Source organism: Polypterus senegalus, chromosome 7 (genome assembly GCF_016835505.1).
Source record: "Polypterus senegalus isolate Bchr_013 chromosome 7, ASM1683550v1, whole genome shotgun sequence".
NCBI classification, from domain to species: Eukaryota; Metazoa; Chordata; class Cladistia; order Polypteriformes; family Polypteridae; genus Polypterus; species Polypterus senegalus.
The window spans coordinates 2,692,722-2,702,981 of NC_053160.1; the positions used below are offsets into that span (position 1 = coordinate 2,692,722).

Here is a 10,260-nt window from a genome sequence, read left to right on the forward strand (position 1 = left end):
GCTTCTTGGCCTCACAGCCATCTTGCCTGTTAAGATTCAGATATTTGTTGAAGCCCCTCAGATGTTCACACTTTCCAACTGATGGTGCTTTCACTTGCTTTTCTTTAACTTTGAATTCTCTAATTGCACTCCTCTCACCTTTTGTTTTCCCCAGCAAGCTCTCTCCATTTCAGGTGAGGGGGCCACCTACTGGCTTAAGGGGACATTGGTCTTCTTCTCTGCTCTCCCTTTGTCCACCCCTCTTTATGTCCCAGAAGCGATTAGCCCCGGACATCCTTCATGACATTGGGGTGTAGCCCCATCAGCGGGTGGCCTCCCGGGTACCGACTCTGCTAGTCCTGACACCTCACCACCGGAGCCCATCACAGTCCCCATCCCACACCACCAGAATTCCCCACCAGGCCCTAAACACCACACATGTCATTAATATTAAAGCGTTTTATGTTTCTTAGTTTTATTCATTTTCTAAAGTTGATTGCGTTTATCTTACTGCTCACTGTCTGCTGTCACTTGTTAGCGTTACTTGATCCAAAGGACAAGTAGGAGCTTTGGTGACAGAAGGGCCATCAGCCTGAACAGTATAATTTTGGCTTTGCAAGCCACCGATGGCAGCCTTGTTTGGTCAGCAATCTTTGGAAAAAGAAATAAAGTGTCACAATGTGAGCCGACTTCATCAATCGGGTGACGATGAAGCACAGTTGAGATCTGAGTAGACAGATGAGCTCACTACCCACCTCATGGACATTGGCACAGGAATTTCTGCAGCTGAACACTCCACTCCAAGCATCATCCAAAGGGACCTCCAGCTCAACTCCTCGTCAGCCAAATTGGCAGCGTTGCCAACCCTTGGGGTCATTCTTGGTACAACACTCAGACCTGAATGTCACTTCTTGGCTGCAGGACATGAATCTGAGTGAACCTCTCCTTCATCTCCTCCTCCTCCTCCTCCAGTCTCACAGCTTCATCACTACTCAGCCACATTCCAGCACTCAATGTGACTGCGTTCCTCCTGCTTAAAATACTAAAATATGAAGTTTGAAATGCTGCCAGTGTCCTGACGCCACCCAAACCCAATGAACATATCACATCTCCCTCGACTGGCGCTGCTCCACCAGCTTCTGTTCAGCAGCTAATCATCTTGAAAAAGTGGCGGAGGAAATAAAAAGCTGAAAATAAACTCAAACTGAGATAGTCAAACGCCAGCCAGAGGTACAGTGTGGCACAGGACATTCTCAAGGCCAACCCTGGATGGCACATGTGCCACCGCCTCACCTCACTGAGCACAGACAGGCTCACATGTGCCCACTTTAGAACCTGTGGGAATGAGGGGGGGGACGGGACTGAAATAGCCGTATAAAAACACGAGGAATGACATGAAAGGCACTATATAAGAAGATCTTTCTATTATATACTACCTTACTACTCTGTCACTGTATGTACCTATTACATACTGCCTTTCACATTGATACAGTGTTCTATCTATTATATAGTGCCATGCATCTTCATCAGTCTACTAGCTGTGCTGCCCATCTATGATGAGTTCAAATCAACAAAGACCTCTGTGTTAATGCATGCAGTGGACCATCTACTGGAACGCATTTTGTAATGCATGTTGGAATAAAATGTACTGCTCTTGCCATTCCAAGAGATGGCACATCACAAATATTCATAGTAATAAAAGGCATCACTAGAAATGTTTGCAGTGCATCATCTGTTGGAATAACAAATGCAATGCATGTGTCTCTGTTATATGCCATTTGGTATGGAATTCAAAAAAAGCAGTGATAATGTTTGTGATACACCATCTGTTGGAATGACAGAAACATAGCAACTGGATGGGTGCAAAGATAAGTAAACACACAGACACTTGTCCTTTTATTAAAGTGGATTATATACTGCCTTTCATTTCTATCCTATAGTGTCTAGTAAATGGTGCTTTTCATATCTATCTATCTATCTATCTATCTATCTATCTATCTATCTATCTATCTATCTATCTATCTATCTATCTATCTATCTATCTATCTGTATCTGCTATCTATCTATCTATCTATCTATCATATACTGCCTTTCACTCTATCTATCTGTCGTGAAATGAACAGCCTCAACACACACTCAACGGTTTGGGGCAGCCACCCATATATTGTCCCTGGCTGCTTTGGGTTTTTTGAAAAACTCATATGCAATGGTTTGAGTCCGAACTGCCGGGATGTTGACATGATGGCGTCATTGATGGTACGTCTGGTAGGATTTCCAGTATGTGGCTTGCAGAGATAATAGAAGTAGAATTAGTGCACCCTGCCAACCCCTGGCCTAGCAGGTAATTACCTCCACTTGGTCCACTCAGCTTCCTCCTACTTGCACATGTGTGACACTATCTATCCATCTCTCTATCTCTCTATTATATAGTGCCTTGCATCTCTATCTATCAATGCATTTTCCTTGTATTATAGTATTTTCATATCTACAGTATCAATATACGGTATGTATAATATAATGCCTTACATCTCTATTAATCTATGTACTGTGTGTATTTAATACATAGTTTCATATCTATTCATTATTTTGTCATTTTATAGTGACTTACATATCTATTTATTCTATAGTGTCGTACAATCTGTTTATTATATTCTGTAGTGCCTTTCAAACTATCTGTAATATATTTCTTTACACATACATCTATGTGCTATCTTTCTATCCATCTATTATTTAGTTCCTCACATCTTCATTAATCCATATAATGCTTTTCATATCTGTCATTATATCTACTATATAGTTTTCTATAGTCCACCTACTGTATATATTGTATAGTGCCTTACATCTGTTGATCTGTTATATAGTGCTATACATATCTATTTGTCTATTATAAATTGCTTTACATTATATTATATAGTGCCTTTCATCAATGCATATTATATAGTGCCTTTTTCCTCTACTGATTCATTTATTATATAGTGCCTGGCATCTCAACATTTAATATCTTAGTGGGAAAGGCAGTAAATAATCAATGGATAGTTACATATGAAAGTAAACTATATGATATGCAGTTAGATAGATATTGTAGCCAAAGTGCACGATAAAGCTGGAGACAGCAACTCGAAAATAAAACCAGGCTTAATTATTAGCAGCTTGCACATGAGCGTCCACTGCTAACACACAACTGCTCCCAAAGATAGATAGATAGATAGATAGATAGATAGATAGATAGATAGATAGATAGATAGATAGATAGATATGAAAGGCACTATATAACTGAGATAGATAGATAGATAGATAGATAGATAGATAGATAGATAGATAGATAGATAGATAGATAGATAGATAGCACTAGATAGATGAGATAGATAGATAGATAGATAGATAGATAGATAGATAGATAGATAGATAGATAGATAGATAGATAGATATGAAAGGCACTATATAACAGATACACAGACAGAGCACTGGCACAGGATGTGAACATTTTGATCCCCAGTTGCTGAAGCCATCTGCCGGCTGCACTGGTCCCCGTTGTGTCCTTTCCGGTGTCCCTTAGTGTTGTTCTTCTTGCTTTCTTTCTCTCTCTTTCTCTCTCTCTCAAATCCTCCTCCACTTTTTCTTTTTCTTTTCTGTCTCTCTTTCTCCTCTTCTTGATTCTCCTGCCCTCCCTTACTGATGGTGCTGTGCCACCTGTTGGCTCCTCAGTTACGTCTCTCTGTCTTCACGCTTGTCGGCTCGACTGGCTGTCTGTATTTCTTAGGCTTGATGAACTGAATTAGTGTACCACGCTGGGTCGGGTGTCACTGTGCCATTGCATTGAGGGCACAGTCACCCTCATAGGCACTTTAAAAGTCTTCAGCCCCCCCCTTTACATTCTCACATTTTCCTACTGTGCATCACTGAGTCCCTGTGGATTTGCCTTTCAAGACACTAATCGACAGCAAAAGAGTCTTTCATGTCAAAGTGGAAAGAGACCTTCAATGTGCTCTAAATTAATGACAAATATAAACCACAGCATCATTAATTGTATAAGTATTCAATAGGACACATCACTGGTACACCGCGTTGGTGTCAGTGGTCCCATTACCAGCTCAGTAGATATCACCTGACTGGGGTTTCCATTGGCTGTTCAGTTGAATTACAAGTTAAAATGTCCCTCACAGACCCTGCATTTAGGATTTGTGAAGAAAATCCAAGTAGCTGAGATACAACACACACACAGACACAGGGAGAACAAGTAAACTCCACACAAATGACAATCACACTGGGATTAAACCCAAGTGTCTGGAGCAGTGAAGCAGCTGCCCTAACTGATGGGCTACCCTCTCTGAAACATGCGATATAAAATAATATTTGATTTATGGATTGAATGATTAGAAAGTGTCCGCTCTTATCCAGGGGTGGTGCACTGATGGGATAAAATTAGAAACAAAAAAGCTGCAATTTATAGACTAAAACTCTCCGCAGTTCCTAAATGACGTGTAGTGTCTGCTTAAACAGGTATCTTGACTTGCTGAGTGCCACCAACAGCAATTAAATCTGCAGCCTTCAGGTTCACAGTCCAGGGCCTTAACAGTTACATTGCACTATGGACAACCAGCAGGTGAAACCAGAATGGAGTTGTTCAGTGGTAAACTGAACCTTAAAAGGTGTTGGTCATCCCATAGGAGAAAAAAAAGTCCCAGGACTCAAACTAAAATTCAACTCATGATATGGAGAGGCACAGCAACTGAAAGAAAAGCTCAAAAAGAAAGAGAAGGCCCAGAGGATGAGCTCAAGTTAACATCCATCCATTTTCACACTCACTTACTAGAATTGAAGATCAGCAAAATCCAAATCCAATGGATAGTAAGATCAGGTTGGGCAACCAGCCATGCAGGAGGGGCAGAAAGCCACCGCAGGGAGCAGCGGGCACATCGGGCACATCAGACCAGAGAGAAGTCAGAAATTGGACAGACCTGCCATTATGAGGGATCTGTGAGGAAAAATAAAAAAATAAAATAAAATATGAGTGGGGCTGCAGGGGGACAGGGAACTCCACATAAAAAGATTCCACCGCAGGATTAGATCTCGGCCTCCTGACCATGTGATACGCCTGTACAAACCTTCAAGCGGTTCTCACTCTTAAGAAAGACAATACAAAGATAGACAGAAAAATAGAAAGACATATAAGAAAGAAATGAATATGAAAGTCACTATATAATAAAAAGGCAAAAAGAGAACAACAGATAGGAAAGGCACTGTCTAATAAAGTGATAAGTAGATAATTAATCAATAGAGAGATAGAAAGAGAGACAGACAAACAGATTGGAAAGTGATAATGTAATTAATAGATAAGTAGATGTGAAAAACGCAATATGAAAGGTAGGTGGACATGAAAGGTACTACAGTATATAATAGGTAGGCAACAATGAAAAACGTGTCATCATTGAGATAGACAGATAGATAGATAGATAGAAAGGCACTATATTATAGATAGATAGATAGATAGATAGATAGATAGATAGATAGATAGATAGATAGATAGAAAGGCACTATATAACATGTTAGATAGATAGATAGATAGATAGATAGATAGATAGATAGATAGATAGATAGCCCATAATGTTCTGACATGTTAAAGAGCAGGTATGTGAAGAGTGACCTGCAGGTGACAGCACCTCACACTTAGACATGCGTGCATGTGTGTGTGCGTGCGTGAGTGTCTGTGTAAACTCGGACGTGTTGCGCCTCAAGTAGGCCCGCCGTGCGCTCGCGCCCGTCGCCGTGTTGCGTGTTCCCGCGTGGGTGGTTCACGGGCGCGCGGGTTCCTCCGTTACTTCGCCTGCACTTGACTCGACTGGAGGGCGCGTGCGCCTCACCCAGACTCCGTCAGACACGCCGCTGCTCTTTGCGCTTGTCGATTCGAACGCTGCCCCCTGGCCGGCGGGCACGCGGGCTGTGCCATGTTAGTTGCCTGGCTGCATTGTGTTGTCAGCTGAGCGGTGCGATGCCGCTGCATTGCTACGGATCTGCGTGTCTCAGTCGGAAGTTGAGAGCCGGCATTAGCGCTCCTAAGTTATTCTGGAAGCATAGGCAGCCTCTCCTGCAGCATTTCGTCTGACAGCAGAATATGATCTCCATGGAAAATCATCCATCGCCATAAAGCAGGAGTCTGCGTATCGGAGGGGCTTCGCAACAGCCCACTTTTTTTTTCCTATCGATGACTTGAAATTCGCGATGTGGTGGCTTACATAACTGAGTGAATGGGGGGTGGATGTCATGAGGTTAATCATTACCATTACGGTGGATTTCTGGAGTTCTTTCGGCAAGAGGAGTCGGTGCTCTCCATCAATAATTAATGCATTTTTAAAGCAGCGGGAAAGGCAGAGAGAGCGCGCAGTGAGAGAGGTCCTCTTTTCGAAGAGTAATCGTCTGCACATCATGTCTCACTGTGACAGATCCCCGAAAAGAGCCGACGAGGAGGACAAAGGAGGATGAAGCAAGGAAGGGGGACCTTAGAGGTAGAGGGGGAATATAATGAAGTTGAGTGGGAAAGGAGTGTGCGCCGTCGCATCCAGCTGCCTGCTCTTCGCCTGCGCCCTCGGCGCCGTCGCCGTCGGAATCAAGAGCTTCTTGCTGGGCACCGAAGTGAAGGGGCATTTCCACCTGGGCACCGCGGCAGGAGCTTTCTATTCGGGGCTGCTAGTCTGCCTCGGGCAGGTGCTGCTCGGCGTGGCTTTGATCTGCTGCAAAGGGAAGCCCCGGGGTCAGAATTTCTTCCTGCTGGGAGTCTTGGTGTTTATGCTGGGAGTGCTGACTGCCTTCTCGGGAGCTGTGATCGACGGAGACACCGTGTCCCTGGTGGAGAGGAAGTATTCCCATTACTGTCTCAATTCCCTGGATTTAAAGCCCATCTGTGAGAAATTAAAGGCTTACCAAAGGAGTCTGGTCATATCGACTATCCTTAACACCTTGGAGTGCCTCTTAGGGCTTCTAAACCTGCTGATCGTCAAGCGCTATAAATCTGCTCAGATCTACAGGAGACACTCGCAGAGACAAAGTGTGGGAGCCATTCTCTTCAATGAGGAGCAGGACTTCACCGTCGGGGAGTTTCACTTCCAGCCCGTTTCTTACATCAACCTGGGAGTTTTTCACGTCTTTGACGAAGCTGGGGTGGAAGTACAGTGCGGCGGACACCCGTCAGTGGAGCTGCCCGGCTACTCGCCCAGCGATCCCGAGTTGAACCACTCGTACCCGTTCTCGTACCCTTTGCCCAACGAGCTGCCACCCGCCTACGAGGAGATCTTCCCGGCGGAAAGCAGCAACAAATAGCAAGCGGAGGGAAAACACAGCAACGGCAGATCGAAAAAAAAAATTAATAAAACAACGAGAAAGCGAACCAGCTGTCCAGTATGCAGTGACAATCATTAAAAAAAGAAAAGAACGGAACTCTCGAGCTGCTCCAAGCGGTAATGTTTTCACATAACAAACCGGTTTATGATGCCTTTTCATCTCTCAAAGTCATGTTATGTCAGGAAATTTACAAAAGAATAAAAACTACGAGAAATAAACGAAATATTAGACTTATCCAGTTCAACAGCAGATTATTCATATTGAATCCGAGCTTCTGCGAAGTTAGCTGAGAGGATGCTGAGCACTTAACCCAAACGGCGCCCGCCTGCCCCGTGCCCAGCAACCTCAGCCCTCTCACCGACGCCGGGTCCGTTTGGGTGGTGGATGTGTTTCGGTGAATGGTCCGCCAGCTCGATCTTGGGGACAGTTTATGCATTCAACCAAGAATGGTTCATTATTACAAGCCTTAGTCTTTAAAGAGGAGGGGTGTGAGGACAGGCGGCGTCCGGTGGTCTCAAGACATAAGCCTTTCAGCCTTTCTCGGGCAGGTGCGCAATACCTTTTGAAATAATCCGTTATTCCAGAGGCAAGCAGGTTGGTGAACTGGCGCTGCTAAATTGGCCCGCGCGTGCGTGTGTGTGTGTGTGTGTGTGTGTGAAAATATCCATCCTGCGATGGACTAGCGCCCCGTCAAGGGCTTGTTCCTGCCTTGTGTCCCAGGCTTGCTAGGATAGGCTCCAGGTTCCCCGACACCCTGCTACGGATAATCGGATTAAGAAAATGGACGGATACCTTCGGAGGGCGACTCCAAAGAAATTCTGTAGGATGTTTTCATAAAGACATCGGCGTCTACCTTATGATAAAGAATGCGCATTGCCATGAGACCGATTTAACCCTTTAGGGTAATATTATTATTATCAGTATTATTATTGCCTTGTACTCGGTGCTTCTGGGATAGGCCCCGCCCCCCGTGCCCCTAAACGGGATTTAGTAAAAGTCAGAATGTTATTTTTTTAGTGGCCCCTCACATTTTGCACACACACACACTTGTCACGTCCAGCAAACCACCGTCTCGGTATCTGTATTATTATTCACGATATTCCGTCCAGTTTGAAGGATTCTGCAGAAGGCAGCACAATTTTAACTAAGACGAAATCCTTTACGTCATTCCGATCACAGGATTACTAACCACAGTCCGAGTGACAAGGAAGCGACCCCGAGGGCGTACTCGCTCGCCATTGTCCCATATTGGTGACGGCCCTTTTCACCCGACACAACGCGAGGACTCGGCCTCTACGGCAAACGGAGCACAGGCGGGCACCGGGGGCTTCTGCAGTTCACGAGGAGATTCCCAGCAAAACCTTTGCACGTCAGTGGGAGAGCTGGTTACTTCACTAACGCTGCTACTATAGGCAGTGATGATAAAACTACACTCTGGACAGGCGCAGGTGAAAGTCTGCGGCCAAATGTCAGGTCAGAGGCGATGGCGGCAGAACGTACGCCTTTTGAATGCGGAATTGGTGAGCCGGATAAGCACAATTTGTATACGGAGACGACTATGTGACCAGCTGTAGCTTTTTCCTTTTTGGTTTCATCAACTGCAAATAGTACAATATTGAACTGACACCAAATATTTGAAGATTAAAATGTTTTCTCTACTGCAAATAAATATTTTTTTTTTCTCAAAGTGTATCAATTTAATATGGAAAGCAAATAATTTCTTCACTCAAAGAGGCACATCCTGCGCTTCTCTGTTACACAAGTGATCTTCATGGAAATGGACTTTGAGAAAATCATCTGAGGCGCTTCGATCAGCCTGGAGAGCTCTGCCAGGTCTGTAAAATGATATGATGGCAATTTACAAATAAAGTGCTATTACAGCGTCTAAAGCCTCCCACACACACACACCTTTATATACGATTGACATAAAGACAGCACTGTGAACAAGTTAAGAGGCAAGGAAGTCATTATTAACTCTTTTCTATTTTGTTTTTAATTTTCTACCTTGACTCTTAAAAAGGCAATGCATTAAAAAGGCCACTAGGAGATACGTCATTACTTGTGTTTAGAACGAGGTCTTTCATTTTCTTAAAGAAAATCTGACAAGATGTTTATGAAATTGTGTTTGAACAGCTGCATTTAAATGTTTTTATCAGCTACTCTGTAATATAGACACAGATGACGTAATGTACAAGAGTTCATAAAGTGACTAACTTGTACTTAAAATAGTCCATAAGGCCAAGGTGGAAAATAACTGATAATGTGTGAAGGACTTTAGCAGTATTATTAATATCACACTCCTGAGGTAACAGAACTGTCACTGTCACCTCAGCTACCCCTTTGTCGCATACAGTAAAACAGTACATATTCACCGACACAACATATCCAATGCAAATAAGCTTTGAATAACTTCAAAATGGTCAGGAATGTATTGCAGAATAGAATAGAATATGGGGTGGCACGGTGGCACAGTAGTAGCGCTGCTGCCTTGCAGTAAGGAGACCTGGGTTCGCTACCCGAGTTTGTATCTTCTCCCCGTGTCTGCATGGGTTTCCTCCTGCAGTCCAAAGACATCCAGGTTAGGTGCATTGGTGATTCTAAATTGTCCCTAGTGTGTGCTTGGTGCGTGTGTGTGCCCTGCCAGGAATTTGTACCTGCTTTGCACCCTGTGTTGGCTGGGATTGACTCCAGCAAACACCCGTGACCCTGTGTTAGGATATAGTAGGTTGGTTAATGGATGGACAGATAATATAATATAATATAATATAATATAATATAATATAATATAATATAATATAATATAATATAATATAATATAATATACTGCAGTGGGTTGGCACCCTGCCCGGGATTGGTTCCTGCCTTGTGCCCTGTATTGGCTGGGATTGGCTCCGGCAGACCCCGTGACCCTGTGTTCGGATTCAGCGGGTTAGAAAATGGATGGAC

At 43.8% G+C, this 10,260-nt stretch overlaps 1 protein-coding gene across 1 annotated transcript; it reads left to right on the forward strand.

Annotated features, from left to right (window-relative positions):
• The first annotated feature begins 5,800 nt into the window (after positions 1 to 5,800).
• LOC120532276 (transmembrane protein 271-like) lies at positions 5,801 to 9,355 on the forward strand. The gene has a single exon (XM_039758144.1). The coding sequence runs from the start codon at positions 6,499 to 6,501 to the stop codon at positions 7,291 to 7,293; it is 795 nt and encodes a 264-aa protein (XP_039614078.1). The 5' UTR covers positions 5,801 to 6,498; the 3' UTR covers positions 7,294 to 9,355.
• Positions 9,356 to 10,260: the final 905 nt, after the last annotated feature.

Coding starts and splice junctions, on each gene's coding strand:
- LOC120532276 (XM_039758144.1), top strand. CDS start 6,499: ATGAAGTTGAGTGGGAAAGGAGTGTGCGCCGTCGCATCCAGCTGCCTG.